This window comes from Vombatus ursinus, unplaced genomic scaffold, assembly GCF_900497805.2.
Source record: "Vombatus ursinus unplaced genomic scaffold, bare-nosed wombat genome assembly UNPS02014818.1, whole genome shotgun sequence".
Taxonomy (NCBI): domain Eukaryota; kingdom Metazoa; phylum Chordata; class Mammalia; order Diprotodontia; family Vombatidae; genus Vombatus; species Vombatus ursinus.
Window position 1 is genome coordinate 26,444,007 of NW_020954596.1, and position 21,763 is coordinate 26,465,769.

General features: G+C 37.0%; 1 protein-coding gene across 1 annotated transcript in view; it reads left to right on the top strand.

Annotated features, from left to right (window-relative positions):
- Nucleotides 1–21,412, top strand: part of LAP3 (leucine aminopeptidase 3) — a 29,470-nt gene extending 8,058 nt beyond the window's left edge. The window contains exons 6-13 of the mRNA XM_027836262.1: nt 1,014–1,178; nt 3,088–3,246; nt 7,831–7,955; nt 10,031–10,119; nt 11,420–11,522; nt 16,565–16,644; nt 19,907–20,016; nt 20,947–21,412. Coding sequence (XP_027692063.1) covers nt 1,014–1,178; nt 3,088–3,246; nt 7,831–7,955; nt 10,031–10,119; nt 11,420–11,522; nt 16,565–16,644; nt 19,907–20,016; nt 20,947–21,145 — 1,030 coding nt within the window. The 3' untranslated portion in view covers nt 21,146–21,412. The remainder of the gene's footprint in view (nt 1–1,013; nt 1,179–3,087; nt 3,247–7,830; nt 7,956–10,030; nt 10,120–11,419; nt 11,523–16,564; nt 16,645–19,906; nt 20,017–20,946) is intronic.
- The last annotated feature ends 351 nt before the right edge of the window (nt 21,413–21,763 follow it).

Sequence of the window (21,763 nt, forward strand, 5' to 3'; positions counted from 1 at the left end):
TCTCTTGTCCCCTTCCCCCCTTATTTTTCTGTAGGGTAAGATAGATTTCCATACCGCATTGTGTATGTTATTCCCTCCTTGAGCCAAATCCTATGAGAATAAGATTGACTCATTCCCTCTCACCTTCCCCCATTTCCCCTCCACTGTAAAAGCCTTTTCTTGTCTGTTTCATGTGAAATAATTTACCCTATTCTTCCTCTTCCTTTCTCCTTCCTGGAGCTCTCTCAATGAAAGTGTCAGAGCTGAAAGAAAGCGTACAGATCGTCTGGTTCATTCCCCTCCTCCTACAGATATGAAAAGTGAGGCCCAGGTCAAACAACTTACTCAAAGTCACATAAGTAGTGTATGGTTGAATAAGGATAGGACCCAGGTAGCTTACTTTGGAATCCAGTGCTCTTTCCAGTATACCCTGTTGAGATTGCTCTGTTGTGATGTACTAGAATAAGAGAATGAAATGTTAAAGCTGGAAGGGACCTGAAAAATAATTGTATCCAATTCCCCATCATTTTCAAATGGGAAAATTGAAACCTGGAGAAATTAGATGACCTACCCAAATTCACATGGCTAGTTTGTAGAAGATATGGATCTCGACAGAACTAGATAAGTTCCCTGACTTACATTCCATTGTGTTTTCCAATATATCACACTGCTTCAACTGTGTCAGATTAAAAGAAGTTTATCTTGCACCCAATATTCTTTTTGATGCTCCTCTTTTGTTTAAAGTAAGATACAGTGCTACTGTGTTCATCTGAATACAGACCAAACTTTCTTCCCAAATCTAATTTAAGACCTGAATATAGTTTGTAATGGGTGTTTAGTACCCATATGTGCACATGACATGTAATGATAAATGTCCATGTTCAGTATAACACATTATGAATGTGTAACATTTTCTGTCAAAGAGATATCATTGCTATTCATTAATGGTTTATATTTGGATCAGTACAATAGCTATAAGATAATCGGTGTTGAAGGAGAGTCTTTCTTACAATGACATTTTGCATTTTGTTTAGTGGTGATGATGAAGCTTGGCAGAAAGGAGTTGTGTTTGCTAATGGGCAGAACCTAGCCCGCCACTTGATGGAAACACCAGCCAACAAAATGACTCCAACTAGATTTGCAGAAGTCATTGAGCAGAAGCTCAAAAGTGTGAATAACAGTACAACGGTACACATAAGGTATGCCCAGATGATTTCTTGTTCAGGTTGCTATTCAGGTACTTAGGTTTACATGTTGTCCCCATTTGTACAACAAATCCCTCATTTGATTTACTCTTTCAGCACAACTGGAGATAACTTCACGTGAAATAGAGATTGATTTTGTAACAAATGTCTTGGACAGAGCATCTTCAGACACCAAGAAACTAGTGGTGGTGATGATGATGGGGGGTCACATTTATATAGCACTTTGAAATTCATCAGGGACTTCCCTTATAACTGCCACGTGAGCTGGAAAGCACAAATAATGTTATTCCCGTTTTTAGAAGAGGCAGCCAATTCTCAGAGACTTGCCCAGAGCCACATAGCAAGTCTATGTTGGATCTAGGATTCAAATTCATGTCCCTTGACCACAAGTCTAGCACCTTTTTCCCTTCATCATCCTACTTCATGGTGACAGAATCATTCCCTAATGTTTCCCCCACAAGTTTCTTATAAATTGCTGCAGCCACCACTTCAGAAGTATGTTTGGAGATCTGTAGCTGTGGTGCCCACAGCCCTCTTGAAATTACCTCATAATCAACCTTCAGTTTGAAACAATAACAGATGAACTTTCTTTAAGCAAGCCTGGTGTGTGAACAATCAATGAGAAAAATGGCTTGGAGGACGGTGGGGAGAGGGTCCACTAGCAATGGACTTTTCTCTGTTTTATCCAAAAAGATATGAGGAAATGTCTTAAGGACCTTGCTGATTTGCTTTGAAGAGGCCTTTTTCATTATGTGAAGCAGTTTGTTATAGAATTCTTGTAACAAATGCCTCCAGCATATTTAAGACAGGATTTGATTTATACATTTTCAAGGAACATAACCATTGTATAAACTGTATTATACCTACAGGCTAAAATTAAAATACTCAATACAGTGTCTAGTGTGCTCAATACGTTTTAGTCCTAGAAACTTTTTAGATTCCATAGAAGCACCTCAAGAAAGAACATCTTTTTTTTCCCCATGAAAAGAAACTAGTTGGCATTTTGTCAGATGACTCTAGATGGTACTCCAATGTTTGCATATGTTTATATGCAAAACTTTTATAAGGAGAGGGCATTTTTTAAAAACCACAGTGCTGAATTGCTATTTTAAACTATAAAACACCCCCGTTGTTTCCTTGTTCCCTTTTAAGTGACTTAATTTTAATCGTGCCTTTTGTGTGTGTGTATATATATGTGTATGTATATATGCATATGTACTTTATTTCTTCTTGAGGATTAAAGGCTATTTCTTCATTAGGCAATAATATATTTTTAATAGTTTTTGCAGAATTAATTGTAAAATATAGTGTGTTACTTCTTTTAAATGTCTCAGCCAGTGAAGGTGGAGTAAATTGAAGCAATATTTCTTAAGCTATAGGAATAACTGATTGGGGGTGTGTGTGTGGGTGTGTCTAAGTCTAACTTTTGCCCTTTCTGGCTTATTGTCCTGTTACTGATTGGGACCAGAAATTAACAGAATTTAGTCTTAAATTTGTACACTGCAGAAATGACTGGTAGTGATAAATCGTTAATGTTTAGCTACATTTGTACACATCGATGATGGTCACAAGATCAGAGGATTTTAGGACTTAAAACTTCAAGTTAATGTAGATTTCATCTAACTAGCCCCCACATTTTACAGATGAGAAAACTCAGGGGATTTGCTGCCTTCAGCTTTTGGGTAGAAACCATGGGAATATATGCATTTGTTCCCCAAAACCAAAATAAATCATAGGGATTTGAGAAACCACCATCTAAAAATGCATTTATATTTTAAGTACTGTTACTTAAAGCCTAGAGACAATAAGTACATTTTTACATTGAGATTTTTAAACTTCTGAAACAAAAATAATAAAGTACATTTATTCTGATTTCCTTCTTCCCTGTATTCCCTTCTTACAGGACCAAATCCTGGATTGAGGATCAAGCAATGGGAGCCTTCCTAAGTGTGGCAAAAGGGTCCGATGAACCACCAGTTTTCTTAGAAATCCACTATACAGGCAGTCCAAATGCAGATGACTCACCATTGGTGTTTGTTGGGAAAGGAATTACCTTTGATAGGTAAATTTACAGTTATTGTATTATGAACAAAGTACAGTGCTTGGTAGAATTTTTTCTTTTTGGATTGAATGTGATTTCATTGGTGTAGGGAGAGGTTTGGACTTTTACCAACGCAGGTCCATAAAAATTTTGAATAAGACAAAGCCAATGTCCAGAGTGGTCTGGACGTTGATTAATCAGACTTGGGGTGAAGTTATTTTAAAAACTATAAATTTCCTGTAAATCCACTTTTCTCCATTTTATCCAAAAAGATATGAGGAAGTGTCTTATATTCTTCATTGAAATTGAGATGTGCTGTGATTAGAGCATTCTTTTGATCTACCTCCTTATTTAGTGACTTGTCAAAAAAAAAAGAAATGGGAAGTTAATTTGGCAAGACCTATGTTTGGTGAATTCATACTGCTTCCCAGTAATCACTTCCCTTTTTTATTGCTCACACATCATCTATTTAAAAGAATAAAAAATCCATTCCAGAATTTTGGTGGAGACCGATGTCAAAATGGTATGAAGAGGCCTGAACTCATTTAAGGTGCTTACGTATACTCTCTTGCCATCTTGGGCTTTTTTACCATCTTCACTATGGTGGGGTGGTGGTTGTTGTTTTTTTATACTTCGCAGATCATTTTTCTTGATTGATACAGCAGAAGCCAGAGGGAAGTTAATCTGATTTCTTTTATCTGTTTCCACCCTAAGGAATGGGCATTATTCTTTTCTTGTTCTACATTTGCCTCTGAATAAAACTAAGTGTTTTTTTTTATTGTTCTTCGCAATGATCTCAAGATTCAGTTAATTCCCTGTTCCAGACTTTTTGGCACTATCCTTTGGTTTTTCCAGCCACTCTTTTATTTGTGGTTCTCTGACCCTCTTTCTACCTATAGTCCTTTTAAAATAAGGAGTTCATTGCAGTCACACAGGTTTTATTAGATGACTTCTCTCTTTGGCATTTATTCATTCAACAAACCTTTAGTGCTTACTGTGTACAGATCACTGTCAGTCACTGAAGGAGATGATGGTAACATTTAGATAAAATGTGATTCATACCATTCTGGGAGCTTATAGTCTAGTAAGAAGCTATGACCCAAGCAAATATCTCATGTGCCTTTCTTTTTCATCAGGAATATTTGTGACTCTCATTATAAGAATTTCATTTTTGAGAGCATACGCTCTACTTTGAGCTGCCTTGTCTTTGAGAATCTTTGGCTGTTGGACCATACCTATCTAGTGTAAACCTACCTTCCTGAAGTGTTGTCAACTGGTAAAAAACCAGTTTGGTAGAGTCTCAGCCCCCAGAATGCAAGCATGCTAAGGCGAATTAACCCAGAAACTATTGAGGACATTAGTGCTTTTCTGCCTTTTTGCAGGAATGTTACTTTTGATTAAGTTTCTTACTTTGTATTTCTCATTCCTGCTTCTTTGCTCCTTCCTCCTTGTTAGGTAATTTAGAAAATATCCTCACTTTACTGGCTCTGTAGGTAATGGGACAGTCTCATTGGTATCATACTTGCTCTTTGTCTGAAATAATATGTAAGGTTGAGCCTGGTGGGCTTTTGAGTGGAGTGTGGATCGGCCCCCTGTGTGTTACCCAACATGGGCATAGTGGCCATGCACTCAGGCGGTCCCTGCTGGCAGCTGGTCCCCCCCCCTTCCTCTGTGAGTGGCAGCGAAGTTTGTTAACGGTCTTTCCATGCAGGTACTCTTCATCCTGAACCCCACTGCGCTACAAGTACAGAGTAGCTGTCAGCCTGTCCGGTGTTTTTTGTTTGACTGTTGAGATTTCTGAGATGATAATCACAGTCACTTTGCTCACTATTTCTGCTTTACCAACCAGTGATTCCTTGTGGGTCAGAATGAAATCGTAATTCTTTTCTTGGCTTTTATCTTCTGAGACATAAAATTGTCATCTATCAGAGAATAATCAGGGCAGCAGCTGGCATTTATAGAGCTCTTTAAGATTTGCCAAGTGGTTTCTATATAGGAGTGATTTGATTTAGTCTATACAAGAATTCTGAGAGATAAACACTTCAGGTATTATTATCACCATTTTACAGATGAGTCTCAGAAAGATTGTGGTCACACATCTAGTAGTTAGTCAGCAAACACTTATTAACTGCCTATTGTATGCCAGCACTCTGCTAAGCACAGCAGTGTGTCGCCCAGAATTTTCCTCACAATAAGCCTACTACATTTTCTACTACATCCCAGTAAAGAGGAATTTGAAATCGGTGAAATCTCTTGGAAGATCTTATCTTCTGTGTGTCTTTTTCTTTATCATGTATCACGCACATTTTAATAATCCTTTTTTTGTGTGTGTGTGAGGCATATTGGGGTTAAGTGACTTGCCCAGAGTCACACAGCTTAGTGAGTAATCTTTTAAGATGGTATTTTGGGTGCCTGTAATTCTAAGAGTAATAACCTAGCTTCTTGGCCACCCAGTTTTCATTCTGTGCCTGTGACATAAGTAAGAATGATGAGCCTGATTTTCCAGGTTAGCAAACTGGTAAGTCAAAGGAGGAAATTAATGATGGGGAGGCTTGTAGAGACCTTGGTACCTGAATTAGATCTAATTGTAACCTTCTCTAGTGTCCTCTTACATGCTGTTTCCCCTTCTTTTTCATTTCCGTTGAGTCACAATGATCACTAAGAGATTTTATAAGGGTAGTTTTATGACATGTGAGTTCTACTCCTTACTCATTGTACGCTTGGCTACTTGGGTAATGTGATTGTTGGTTCTTGTACTTTAGAATTTAGTTCGGGTTGATAATTTACCCTTTAGATGTTTATTTCTCGTTTTCAGAGTGTTCCTTGACATGCATTGTTGAGTTGTAAAAGGGAGAAAATTCTCATGATGCTTTCATAGGAGATATCAATATGAATTCTTCTATGTCTCCTGTGCAAAGCTTTAATACACAATCTTAAGGCATCGTGGCGTCATTCTCTTGGCTGGATAATTGGACTACTTCCATCAAATATGTGATAAGATTACCTATTTAGGATGTTGAATCAACAAGCATTTATTTAGCACCTACTGTCTTCTAGGCACGGTATTAAGCACTGGGATACAAGAAGGGTAAAAAGTAGTCCTTTCCTTTGAGGCACTAATAGCCTAATGGGGAGACAACATGTAAACAAGGACGTACAAACAAGATATATACAGTATAATTTGGAAATAATCAGTAGAGGGAAGACTTCTTATAGGTGAGATTTTATCTGGGACTTGAAGGAAACCAAGAGACAAAACTGAGGAGGGGCAGAATTTCAGGCAAGGGAAATAGACAGTGAAAATACAGAATTGAGAGATAGAGGGTCTTTTTTAAGGAACAGCAGGAAGGTCATTAGCATTTTATCACAACATATGTGGTGAGGAATAAAGGATAAGAAGATTGGAAAGGTGGAAGGGGTGGTTATGAAGGGTTTTAAACACTAAATAGAGCATTTTATATTTGATGGTAGAGGGTTGGAAGAGAATGACTTGGTCAGACCCGTTTTTTAGAAAGATCAATTTGGTAGCTGAGTGGAGGACAGACTGAAATGAGAAAGACCAACCATCAGATTACTTCAGTAGTCAGGCATGAGGTGATGAGGGCCTATTCCAGCAGGGTGGCAATATCAGAGGAGAAAAGGGGCATATTTGAGAGATGCTAACAAAGGTAAAAATCAACGGAACTTGGCAACAGAGTCAGTATGAGGAGTAAGCTGTAAGGAGTTGAGGATGATACCTTGAATGTGAGCCTGAATGAGTAGGAGGCTGGTGGTACCCTTGATAGTAATAGGAAAGTTAGAGGGAAAGATTTTTATGGAGAAAGGTAATGAATGAGTTCGGTTTTAGTCATTGAATTTAAGAGGTCTATGGGACATCAAGTTTGAGGTATCCAATAGGTAGTTGGAGATGTGAAATTGGAGGTTAGGATTATAAATAAATCTTAAGAATCAGCAGCATAGAGATACTTGAGTCCTTGAGAACTGATGAGATCACTAAATGAAATAGTATATAGGGTTAATTAGATAAAAGGTAAAAAATAGGTAATTTGAGGGATTAATGAGATAATAGTTAAAAATAATTTGAATTCCCTGATGGAAACAACTATTTGGCAACAAAATATTACTAACTTTTTGTAATACACAGTAGTAATATTCTAATTTACCATAACCAGAAACTATCTGTACTTTTTTTTAGAATAATCTTGATGTTTTTAAGAGTGTTTTATGTTGGGGCAGCTAGGTGGCGTAGTGGATAGAGCAGCAGCCCTGAAGTCAGGAGGACCTGAGTTCAAATCCGGCCTAAGACCAAACACTTGCCACTTGCTAGCTGTGTGACCCTGGGCAAGTCACTTAACCCCAATTGCCTAAAAAATAAAATAAATAATGTAGTATTTTTTTTAAAAAGTGTTACATGTTGATTGTGACAAAATTAAAATAACCTAAATGTCCCTTAAGTAAGGATTCTAAATTATTTTTGTCAGGTATCTTGTATAATGTTTAAAGAAGAATTTTGAAGGTTATTTTCAGAAAGGAAGTGACATTTGGCATATCTTTACACAGTTGAGACCAGATTTCTTATTAATGTTATTCTCTGTTCTTCATCAGTGGTGGCATCTCAATCAAACCTTCTGCAAACATGGATCTTATGAGAGCTGACATGGGGGGTGCAGCAACTATATGTTCAACCATCATCACAGCAGCAACTCTAAACTTACCACTTAATCTTATTGGTAAGTCAGGAATGGGGAAAAGGAATAGGAGAATTTGATAAATAGCTGTATATCTTGGAGAATTTGTGTGAATTGTGCTGGTTATATACACAAGTGAAAAATGGTAAAAGGTTCCATTGCTGATTTGGCAACTGCATAGACTTTCAGGGAATTCACTGAACCAAGATGGAAATTGACAGTAACGGTAGAATTATAGATCAAGAACTGGGAAAGATGTTGGAGGTCACCTAGTCCAGCTCCTCCCTCATTTTATAAAGAAATGGAGCACTAGAGAGGCGAAGTAATTTGCCTAAAATTATGTCAGTAGCAAATAGAGATGGGATGAACCCAAAATATTTATTAATAGATTGGTGTCAATTTGGAGGGAGTTTTCTATTGCAGTAGCTCTAACTATCCCTGGTCCTGTGCTCTTGGACCTTTGTTCCAGTGCATTAGATGAAGGCCTAGAAATCATGCTTTTCACATTTGTAATTAACATGAAGTTGGGAGGGATAGCTAACAGTAATGAGTCAGGAACTCTATTGATCTTGATGCCTAGAATGGGAGGTTAAGTCAAATAAGGTGAAATTGAAGAGAGATAAATATAAAGTTATTTGCTTGGATTAAAAATTGCAACTTTTACAACAGCATAAATGGAAAGAACAACTACAAAACAAAAGGAATGTTGCAAAGTTACAAAAGAACAAGCATGACCCCAAGGAAGAGAGATGAGAAGACACTCCCACTCCACATTTTGTATACACACACACACACACACACAGACGTACATGTAGATACATATATATTCAAACTTTTTCCTTGTATTGATTTGCTGATTTTTTTTCTCATCTTCCTCTCTCTTTTATTTTCATTAACCTTAAAAAAAAAACCTTTTTTTTTTTTTAAATACAGGATGGCTCTCTGAGAAGGAGAGAGGGGAAAGATATGAGAGAAATTCTGAAATTAACTAAATAAAATAAAAATTATATTGAACAAAAAAAAGAACCCTTTTTTCCAAAGTCTAGGATGTGAGAGAGTTCATTGCTGTGAAAAATATCTAGGGAGACTTTAGCGTGGTGTGTCACTGAAAAAACTATTGGTTATCCCTTCCACATTTGGGGATTAGGGACGTGGTGATCCTGCAGTGTGGAAAATCCGCATAAAATGTTTTGGCCCTCCTTTGGTACCAAAGAAGAAGTCTGAATTATTATGGTATTAAAAGATAAAGTATGTTGATGTTTTGCAATGCTGTACTCATATTTAATGCATTTCTGAGTTTCTAAACTTTTTCTGTGTCATTTGTGGCTTCCACAAAACTCCCAAAAAATTCCCATTTAATTTCTTACGCTGACCCTTGATATAGCGAAACTGTGATAGGGAAAGTCACAATGTGGAAGAGATAACTACTATTGCATTAAGCGTTATAATGTCCAGCATAGAGGAGACAGTATTCCTACAGTGCTCTGTACCACTGGTGCATATCTTGAGGTCACTTCACACTTGCAGCATTAAGTTCATTTCTTGTCACCACATTTTAAGGCCATACACTTCATCAGCAACTGTTTTATAGTGCTCTTGCTTTATTTAATATGGTAATAGTTGGCTCTTCTGAGTTATCTGAAGCTCCTCAGATCCAGAAATCCTCATTTCTACTTTTTTGGTATCTTCTCTCCCCACCCCCTTCTCCTCCCTCACTTGCTGTAGTATTAAATACTCACTATGTGATTAATAAATGCTTTCATTGGTTTGAGAAAAGGCTTTAAAAGTTCTGCTGGCTACCCAGTAGCTTCTTCCTAGGCAAGTAGAGCACTCATTTTTCATTCCTAAAATAAATTGTGTAGTGTTAGACAGATAACTCAATTAAGACAACAGGTTAGCTTACTTTTGCAAAAACATTGAACATCACAAGCTTTCCAGTTGAAGTTTACCAAGTAAGAACTATGTGATAATGGACTGGAAGAGGCAGTACTGTGTTAGGGGGTAATCCCCTTCACGAAGGAAATTTGTCTGAATTCTATAATTTTATACCAAATTCTGTGTCCTTTTGGTCAAATTAATAGTATGTTCATTGTGTTTGTGTGTTTGATTCTCCTCAGGTTTGGCTCCACTTTGTGAAAATATGCCCAGTGGGAAGGCAAACAAACCAGGAGATGTAGTTCAGGCGAGGAATGGAAAAACGATACAGGTATTTACATACATTTGCTGCTTATCATGACTCAGTGATCATCAGATGAATTATCCAGGGATGTGAAAGTGCTTTGGAAGAATGTAAAACATTCTGCAAATCTACCCTGGTTCTGTTTTTTTCAGAATCAGAATTCTCTCTCATCTCATCTCTTCCCACTCCTGTCTCTCACACACAGTTTGGTGTGGCTTTGCAGTAATCATCTAATGGAAAGAACCTGAGACCTGGAGGCAGGAGCTGGGGGGGTTTTGAACATTGGCTGTAACACTTAGTAGCCGTGTGATTATGTTGATTAACCTTCCTGAGCCAGGACTTCCTCCGTTTTGCAGATTGTGTTGCCTGCTTCACACAGTTGTAAGTGCTTTTAAACCCTACAGCACTATATTTGAGTTATTGTGTAATAAAATGAAATACTGTTCATTTTAAATGAAGCTGGACTATAACCAAGGTATAGTTGCTCCTTGTTACCTTTATTTTAGAATAATACAGACAAACATCCCTGCAGCACAGTTGATAGCTCACTGTGACTGGATCTTTTTCTCCCCACTCCCAGTTTGTCTCCTTTTAGAAGAAAAGGAACATAGCTGGGATATAATGTCTTTATATGTAGCTTTTACTCTGAGGAGTAAGGCTGGTCCTTTGTAGCTTTTATCCTTATAACATCTTTTGATTTCAGAAAGTATATTAACTTTTTTCTTTCTCAGAATGTTGGAATGATGGGATAGATCACACTTGCATTCATTCTGCTTATGAGAAAGCCCTCAGTTGGCAATATTAAGGGGGATGAAGTAAGGATCAGATTGACTATAGGGGTGTTTAAGACCTTCTTTCACTTTAAATGCCTCGTGGATAATCCAAGTCCTGACTGATAGTGCATGTAAATTGATCATTTTGCTCTCTGAGAGAACGTTATCAAGCATAGCTTTTGTGGCAGTGGCCATTTCTAATTGATTGCACATAATCATGAAGAAAAGTGGTTTGGTTTAAATAATTCTGAGTCCCAGACCTGGATTCCAGAACCAGCTCCAGCTCTGTGACCCTGGCCATTCAGTTAATCTCTCTAGCATTGAACCAGAGGTTCTCTAAGGGCGCATTTAGATCTTTTAAGTCTCAGTGTGGTAGTTGTGAGTGTATGAGTTTTAGTACCTTATAAGGCTATAAACTCAGGGCATAGTCGGTGTCTTGTTAAGACTTTTATCCCCCCAGCACCAGGCACAGTGCTTCACACATGGTAGATGCTTAATAAATGTTTGTTGAATTGAATCTTAGTTTTTTTTATTATCTTTTCTTTTATCTGAAGGTTGATAATACAGATGCAGAGGGGAGGCTCATATTAGCTGATGCTCTCTGTTATGCCCACACATTTAATCCAAAGGTTATAATAAATGCTGCAACATTAACAGGTAACAAAATTTTCCTTTTCATTTTCTTTAAGAAGAGTTTATTTGCTATATTGTTTAATGTATGCAGTGTATGCTTAGAAGGTCAATCTTTACAGATAAGAACTTAACACTTGTGTTTGAATGTTTTTCAGCAAAATAATAATCTTTAGAATATTTAGATTTTTTTAATATTAGGGTTTTAGCCTCTAGTGTCAGAACATAAAAGTAATCTGACCAGAGTCATCCATCTGGTAAATTACTTGGAAAATGGTGCTAACAGATGTTATGTAGTAAGGACTGCCCCACAAAAGAGGTATTTATCAGAAGTTCAGAGTATCAAGTTTGGATTCAGAACATCTGGATTCATTCCCTTCACAGTTGCTTTTTAAGCTGTGTGACCATGGAAAGTTCCTCTTTGAGCCCCATCTTTAAAAATGGGGCTAACCTACATTATCTAACTTACAAGATATTTGTAACGAGTCTTGTAGATATAACTTACCATATTACTAGAATTGTCATAAATTTCCCTATTAACAGTCACAATGTCATCTTTGAATTGATCTAAAACCCTTATTGATGTGTATATTCTTTGTACTACCTTCTTACTAATGACTTTGCTACGTTTAACCATATATGTTTTATTTGTCTTCAGCTTTGTACTTACATAGCTTTGATGGCTGTGCCTTAATTATAACACCCAGAGATTAGTGACTGAGCTTGTTAGTTCTGCTCACCATTTGGTTTCTTAAACTTGATCATCCAATTCCAGGAAACTGAAACTAGGCTATAGTCTTTGTTTTTGCTTTTTTTTTTCCCCCCAAAACAGAAAGAAGGTGGAGCTTGAACTAATGAGTTTCAGTTTGATTCCTCGCATGACTCTAGAACTAAATAAGAGCATGGAGAGGGAACTGAGGTCACTAAAAGCCATCATAACTTTTCTCAAAACCAAGTCTTGGCACAGACTCATCTAGATCTTTTTTTTTTTTTTTTAATGAGGTTCATGTTAGATCCAAAGAAGGCTATAGATAGTCTGCCTAGATTTCGGCAAAGCATTTGACAAAGGCACTGGTCTGAGTATACCATCTTCTTTAAACAAGATGGAGAGATTAGACTTTATGATCATCTGGTTAGTTGGATTTTGTATTGGTTGAATGACCAGAATCAAAGGCTTCCGTTGATGTCTACTTGGAAAGAGTTCTCCAGTGGAATGTCGCAGTAGTTGATTTATGGTCTTGAGTGTTTTTGTGACTTAGATGAGGGTATAGATGGAGTATTTATCGAACTTGCAGACAGTGTGAAGCTGGGAGTGACAGCTAACACATTGGTTGTAGATGACAATCAAGATCCAAAAAAAATCTTAGCCCATCAGAATGATGGACCATAAGGAAATAAGATGAAAATTGGTAAATTTGGGTGCAATATAATGAGAAGTCATAAGAATTGCCCACTTTTAAGTATCAAAACTGGAATTCAAATCCCAGATACCTGAAGTCAGGTCTAGCTCCTGCTGCCATTTCATGCTCTGTTTCCCAATTTATACCATCATTTACTTTACATTTCTACATAGATTTATGTAATACTACTACCTTAGTTAGTGGTACTGTCTTCTTTATAAAGAAATATGTTCACATATACCTGTGAGGGGGAATATAGGTAAGGAAACAAAGAGAATGACATGCTCCCGAAATCAAAAGGGTCATGAAAAGATTGATTTAGACAAAATATTGGGAATAATTAAAGGTGATGTGTTCCAGGTTACTGTTTTTATTAAAGACCATTTTTTCTTGCTTGATAAGGCTGGGAGATGCTTTTCCAATAACAGTATTGACAGACTGAGGCCAATATCGTGTGTTGATGAAATGGGACAAGTGCTAGGAGAAGGAGGCATAAATAGGTAACCTGGGTGCCCAATGTGTGTTACAGAACATAGATACTACGTGTGAGAAGAGTTTCCTGTCAGAAGACTTGGATAAGTTCAAATAAAGTTTTATTTTAAAGAGCGTGTTTGTGTAATAGCTTATAACAGAAAAGCTTATAGATTTTATTCACTTTGTTATTTAACAAGCATGCTTTCAATTAATGATACTGAGAGTAGTATAATACCAGTATTATTCAACCTTAATACCATATTGCTTAATCTTTCATGAGTTTTTTTAATCTATTGGAGGTTGGATATTTACTAATCATCATAATTATGATTCCTGACCACTTCATTGTGACATGACTCAGATTTGCCTCCTTGAAAATTCTGGGTCATTAGATAGTACTGCCTCTGTAATTGGATATAAAATAATTGATCCTGTTTGAAGTACGCAGTAGGCCTTTGAGTGCCCACCCTCCTGCTGGTTCTCATTAAGAATTTATTGATGATAATGCTCCATTACTTTTAGCACACAGATTACTGTTAATTTGATGCAGGCACTGAAATGATGTCTCCTAGTTTCTGTTACCTTACAGCCCTGAATGTAAACCACACATTTTTCCTCACATCTTGTTCATATAAAATCTAAATACATTTTATGAGCGGTTTTAGCATATACCACCTTGTGCATATATTTTTTTCTTCTTTCAAAGAGCTCTTATCTTAGGAGTAAGGCCTTAAAATCCTGATCCATTTGCTTTTCAAGTTTGATTCCATTTTTCTCTTAATAGTTCTTAAAATAATTTTAATGGGGCTAATGATATTTGTTGTCCACCTCAAAAGAATATTTTGAGGATAAATGACAGAGAATGTAAAGTTCATTTGTTAATACCTTGTAAAAAGTTGATCAATACTGCTAAGACATTTTTGAACATTAAACTAACTCTGGAGTTTTCCATGAATATATGGGAAAGAGACTAGAAATTGGATAACCTAGCATTTGTTACTCAAAACCATACAGAATTTATTAAGTGTAAAAATTAGGCACTATTATTCTGCATGCACTGTTAGTTTAGTGTTATAAATATGTGTAGTTTTTTAAATTGTGCAATCCTCTATCATTTTGAAGCAGACATACCAGTAAGAGAGAGGGTTTGGATTTTTCTTGACTTAATTTTCCTGGTGAGGGCCCACACAGTTCAGTTCACGGATGACTGCTGCTGCTTGTGATGCTGTCAGCTTTAAGTCACAAGTGTGAGTTTTAGCTCCTCATGGTTCACTTCTGCTATCATGTTGGCGAAGTCCTTCAGTATCTCTGAGTTTTAATTTCTTCATCTCTAAAAGACGGGGAATATCACCTGCTGTATTTACCTTACTGAATCATTCCAAGCGCCAAACGAGATAATGGGCTCTTTGTAAACTGTAAAGTACTGGACTTTATGAAGGGTGGTATTATTAAATCATTTATTAAATTATTAAATCACTCTTTTTAAAATGGCAGGTATAAAGTAATTTCTTCTCCTTTCCTCTGGGGAATTTGCTAAGGGACTAGCAAAAAAGTAAAACAAAAAGTATCAAGAAGTTAACAAGCATTTCTATCAGGCAGAATTGAATATAGGTATAGTTCACTAACTAGACTAAGCTCATAACAGATTGACTCATAGCTTATATATTGTATATTTCTTTTGCATATAATTTACCAGACTGTACATAATTCCTTAGAGGTTTTCATAACACCCGTAAATGTTGTTGATTCTCCGAACAGCATCCCAGATACATTTCTGATAATGAAATATTATAGAAAAATCTACAAATCCACAATATTATTCTTAAGGTGCCACAAAAAATGTGAATGTAGTTCAGTTGAATACCAATAAAATATTTTTCCCAAGTTTTTTTTTTAAAATTCTGAACTTAAACAACAAAAAGAGTATTTTCATACATGTACCAGGAAACAAAAAGAAGATCCTCTGTGAAACTGAATTTTTATACTGCTGGCTTGTTAAAATATAGTAAATTCTATATATTATTTATAAAACTGTCCTGCTTGTTTGTGCTTCCTTCTGAACTTTATTCTGTTGTCTTCTGTGCCATTAAAAAAGTTTTAATGACCCTCTTCTTATTGAAAACAGAAAGGAACCCTTACAACAAATAAGTATAATCAAGTAAAACAAATTCACATAGTGGCTATGTCCCAAACTGAAAACTTTGAATAAAAATGTTTAAAAATTGGGGGGGAAAAGCAAACAAAAATATGTGTCCCTTTCTGTGCCCTGTTTCTAACACCTTTTGTCAAGAAGTGGACGGCACGCTTCATCATAGGTCCTCTGGAGACAGGGCAGTGGAGATCATCGAATTGACCAGAGTTCTTCAGGCTTTCAAAGTTGTTTTGGCTTTTTTTTGGTTTGTTTTTAGTTTGTTTGTTTTTTGCTTTTCTGATGAGGCAGGCAGGGTTAAGTGACTTGCCCAGGGTCACACAGCTAGTAAGTGTCAAGTGTCTGAGGCTGGATTTGAACTCAGGTCCTGCTGACTCCATGGCCAGAGCTCTATCCAGTGAGCCATCTAGCTGCCCCGTCGAAGTTGTCTTTCTTTACGATGCTGCTGTCCTTAGAAAAATAGCTCTCCTCTTTGTATTCACTTCATTGTCTCAGTTCGTACTATCCAGGATTTTCTAAAATTGTCTCCTTCGTTTCTTATAGAGCAATAATTTTCCACTACAAATATTTATATACAACGGTTGTTTTTTTCCCCCAGCTATTCCCCTTAGATTCAAGTTTGTTGTTTTTCTTTCCTTCTCCTATACCCTTCCCCTCCTTCAGGATCCAAGAGTTTGTTTTGTTTGTTTGTTTTGCTAGGCAGTGGGGTTAAGTGACTTGCCCAGGGTCACACAGAGCTAGTAAGTATCAAGGATTTGAATTCAGGTCCTCCTGACTCCAGGGCCTGTTTTCTATCCACTGCTCCACCTAGCTGCCCTAGGAGTTTGTTTTGCTTGTTGCTTGTGATTTTTTCTTTGTGATATCATCCTTCTTAATATCCAAACATCCATTTTAAAGGGTCTTCCTTAAAGTCTAAACTTTGAACAAGATAGTAGCAGGGGAATTATTTTTAAAATATAAATGAAGACTTCAACTCAAAGTAGTTCCCTGCTCCCTCCAAAGTGGCTGAAAAAAAATAACTTTTTGTATTTTTTTTTTTTTAACAGGTGCCATGGACATAGCTTTGGGGTCAGGTGCCACTGGAGTTTTTACCAATTCAACCTGGCTGTGGACTAAACTCTTTGAGGTAGGATGTGTACTAAGTTTTATGATCTAATAAATAATCTACATAATATTGATTGAAATACACTGTTTTAATACTCTGTAAGACTTTTCCTCTTTAAGTTGAAAACTTACCATAACAGACTGAATCAAATGACTTTTAATGGAAAAAAGAAAGAAAAACCAACTTAAGTAATTTTCTAATACTTCTTCATGGCCTGGAGGCTCAGTTTTCCTAAGTGTTGCTGGTCTAGTGAAATGTAAACTGGCAGATTCTGCCAAACTAGAAATGGACTATATGTCTACACTGTGAGGATCAGTCTGGCTAGGTTTGGAGCAACTCATCACGAGACTATTGACTTTCAGGTTGTAGGTGTTTTGTTTTTTTTTAAATCTCCAACTCATTACAGCGTACTACTGATAACAATAGCTAGCACTTTAAGGGTTGCAAAGCACTTTAGAAATATTATCTCATTTTATTCATTCAACAACCCTAGAATGTAGCTGCTATTATTATTCCCATTTTACAGATAAGTAAACTGAGGCAGACTAAGAGTGGTTAAGTGACTTGCCCAGAGTCACACCGCTGGTGTCTGAGACCAGAGTTAAACTCAAGGGCTTTGTGATCTGCATCAACAGAATTCCCACATGGACAAAATAAATCAGAATTGTGGGAATAATACGCCCTTTGCCTTCTCTTCCCACCAGCTTTAGACTGTGATAGTTAAAGAGGTACAGCTTAAAGCTTCTAATAAGCAAGGAATACTTTATATTATTCATAACTTGTTGGGATAATTTTCTGAAATTTGATCATTACATAATAAAATAGTGTATGTAACGAAGATTTATCCATTAGCCAACTAGTAGTATGTCCCAAGATTATTCTCTGATGACAAAGGGGTTAATAATGATGGTCAGTAATGATGCTCAGTTATTACTGAGCAAAGTCCTTGGTCTCTGACCTAAAGCCTAAAGTTGCATATGATTCAGTCTCACATAGTCCTGTTGAATTATATTTCAGTACTTCAAGGAACTGTCTTAGCTAAACTGGTTTTCAGAAGGCAGAAGTGATCATTTGGTGGTCTGTGCCAAAGCTTTTCTTGTGCTGGTGTCTCTTGTCAAGAACTCCTGGTCCCTTCTATGCCAGGCTGAGGCATCAGAGTAGGAGTTGAGTATGTAATGGTTTCATGTTGTTGAGGCACATAGGAATATGATATCAGAATTGTCCTATGGGAACACACCCAGGGTTCCTTGAGGCTGGTTATTTGTTAGGGGTCCAGGCAGTATAGCCAGCCTAGTCTCTCCCATTCCAGTCTTCTCTGGCCCAGCTCCACTTGCTTTTTCTAGTTCTGGAACTGCTTTGATCTACTGCCACTCGGCCTCTAGGAGGCACTGAGCTCATTCCTTATCCAGCCTGTGGAACCACAAGATCCTTTTGATTTTAGTTTACCTGAAATAAAATAGGAATTTTTCAAAATCTTAATTCCCCAATTAGTGGAAAACAAATTAGCAAAATAGCCTAGAATTAAGTTGTATTTCTAGAGTATAGTTTGTTGACCCTGACTTAGTTTAACTACAGTTGAGATACCTAAACACCTGACCCCTGCCTTTTTCTAACCTCAAACCTATCTCAAGTAAAACAGTACTCAGACTTCTAGTCCAGGTTAGGTTTGAGTTGACATGCCTCCTGTGTTTGTTGGGATCTTCACTTGTCTCTTTAACTCTGCTTATCCTTTCAGGCCTATGCTGTGCCCTTTCAGGCCCTTCTGGGCCTGCTCCTGTAAATGAGGTTGGCTCTTTTGGCCACAGAAATCCCTCTTCTAGGCTTCAGGTCACCCTTCACTCACCTTCTAGATGTCTCCTTTTGTCTCCCTTCTACAGCTCTGACTTCAGATCCTGAGAGTTCTGTTATCTTCCCCTAGCTGTGTTTTTTTCTGACTTCATTGTTTTGCCTGAAGCATGTCCACTACCCAGGCTGTTAAGTCAGGTTTTATTTTTCACTGAACTGAGGCTTCTTCACATTTTATTCTAAGGCAGCCCCTGGGCCTGCATTTGTTAGCAAGAGTATGGTGTAGTGGACACAGAGCTGGGCTGGAGTTCTGGCTTCCACATGAGGCAGATGTAGACCATGGGCAAGTCTCTGCCTTACTGAGCTTCAGTTTGTTTGGAACTACCTCCTTCACAAGGTGGTTGTAAGGCAAGTACTGTGTAAACCTTAAAAGTGAAGCAAGAACAGGGGTTTGGACTTGGAAGCTTTGAGTTCAAATCCCAAATCTAGTGAGTATCTGTGTGATTTTGGGCAAGCCATTTCTCTTTGCTGGGCCTCAGTTTCCTTCTCTGTAAAATGAAGGTTTGGACTAGGCCACTTCCAACTCTAAATCAGTGGTCTCTGTACTCTATGACATGTTCATTAAAAATGATGGATTATTATTGTTATTGCAGCATGGTATGCTTGGTTTCAGTCCTGCCTCTGATCCATAGTAGGGTCTCAAGCAACTCTTGAGGATTATAAATTGTAGGCAAGTTGCTTTTCTGCAACAGTAGAGGGAGTTCCATAACATGTGTTCATACCACTTTTGAGGACTCAAGTCCAGATTGACTGTTCCCCATCCCTCCCCCAAAAAGTTAGCAACTGTGTGTGGTCTCACTGGTTAAGGCCATGTTTCCCTGGGTGCAGTTTGTATAACGCTTCCCTCTGATAGACCAAGTAGATGCCTATCTCTTCCTAAGTCAAAGTCCTTGCTCTCTTTAGGGCTGTCCAGTGATATTTTTTGTCCTATCTGAAATACTTTCAGTTCATCTGTAAACTGGTTCTGAGCTCTATGAAATATGGAGCATTTCCCAGCCTAGGTTTTTAGGTTCACCCATTTCTCTAGGTTCTTTGCTGACATTTCATACTCCTCAGGAAATGGTCTTCCAGAATTCTATTATTCATGTTTTAAAAATCATAAATAAATAAATGAGTATATATGTATATATACACACATACATACGCATGTATACATACATACTTATATATATAAATAGGAAATATACACGAAAGGAACAGGATGGGGTTTTGTTCTCTGACAGAGTGTGTTATCAAATCTCAATTCTTCTGCCTTGCTAAGCTGTGTCTTAAAGGACTATATAAATGTGAGAACAATTAGTGTTGTATATTTACTCTAACATGGAAAATAACATTTCCCTTTGAGTAATTCATATTCCTATCTGGTGTATTATTATAATAAGTTTAAGATAGCTCATACAGCTTCAGCATTTAGCACTCATACCTTTTTCTTCTGCAGGCAAGCATTGAAACAGGGGACCGCATGTGGAGGATGCCCCTCTTTGACCAATATACAAGACAAATTGTAGATTGTCAACTTGCTGATATTAATAATATTGGGAAATACAGGTATGTAGTTAGCTGAAATTCATGGCTTTGCTAATGGCACAACAAATTACTAAAATTATTATACTCTATTTTGTCCCTTTAAAAAAATTATTATACTAATTTATCTCATTGGTTTAGTAGCTGCCCTTTGTGTACTGCATTTAGTAATGAAATCTGAGGATCTGACTGATGCTTCCACACAAAACTGCTTCCTTTTTTAATCTATTGTTACTAAATTAAAATTTTTCTACTTTGGGCTTAAATTAGGCCAGATTTCACAGACCAATTTGAATATGGTAAAGTGTGTGTGTGTGTGTGTGTGTGTGTGTGTGTGTGTGTGCGCGCGCGCGCATGCGTATGTGCTGGGAAAGGAAGAAGGATAAAGAGCCACAGACTATTCCCATGGGAAGGAAGGAGTTTGCTTTAATAATTTTTTCTTTACTATTTAGATCATATCTGAAAATGAATATTGTAAAAATTATTTCTCTATAACCTCTTAAGTTAGATTTTGTTTTTTCATTTAGCTATTTTGATATAAATGTTATATGTACTTACAGAGGGAGAAAGAGTCTCTTTCTAGAAGAATTGTCCCCACGTACATTATATTCCTTAGGGATTAAATAATTTTCTTACGAAAGTCCTGTCCTACCTAGCCTGGTAGATCCCCCAAGTTCTTGAAGGTATAATATAACATAAACTCTGCCAGATTCAAGCTGTAAAGGCTTCGGACATAGGTGTGTCTGTTCCTTAGGGCCTAGCTTGATGAAGTTCCAGAAAAACTAGTCACTAGAAGATTGGTCACTAGTTGATTTTGTTCTTGACCACAGTGGCTCATGAAGAGTCACCTGCTAAGCCTTAGAGAGTTTGGTGTGTGCACTGATAAGAGTACTCACATCAATTTTAAGGTGTTGATGTAATTACTTAAGCTTAACATTTTGAATTTCTTTGCAGATCTGGGGGAGCTTGTACAGCTGCGGCATTCCTGAAGGAATTTGTAACCCATTCTAAATGGGCTCATTTGGATATAGCAGGAGTGATGACAAATAAAGATGAGGTTCCATATCTGAGGAAAGGAATGTCAGGAAGGCCTACAAGGACCCTGACAGAGTTTCTAGTTCGAATGAGTAAAGACAAAGAAAATTCTCAGTGAAGTACTGATCTTAATATTCTTTTATTTCATCTTAAATTGGATAGTTGGGTTAAAACTATGTTTTATAATAGCTTTCTAAACCTGGAATAAAGTGAAATACATTTGGCTAGGATCATGAATGCAACCATTTTTCTTTAAAGGAATATTCAGTTATGAAAGGCAAATCTTACATAGGACCTGACAACAGATTTTAAAGATGTTTAAAAATTAATGTTGATTGTTTAAAAAAAAAAATAACCTTTCCAGTTTATGTAACTGAATTAAGAGGTAAAATGCTAATCATTTTAGATTTGCTACAAGAAACCATGAACAAAGTTACTATGCACTGTTCTTAAGCAATAAACTTATTTTTGTTTGCTTTCTGGAGTTGGTTGTGGTGTATTTTTGTGCTTTAAACTCTGAATTTAATGATTTTCTTTTTTTTTTGCCTTGTACATAAGCTATTTATTTATTTTTTTAATTTATTTATTTTTAGTTTTCAACATTCATTTACTTCCACAAGATTTTGAGTTCCAAATTTTCTCTCCATCTCACCCCTCCCCCCACCCCAAGATGGCATGCATTCTGAACACCCTTTCCCCTAATCTGCCCTCTCTTCTGTTACCTCCCCCTTCTCTT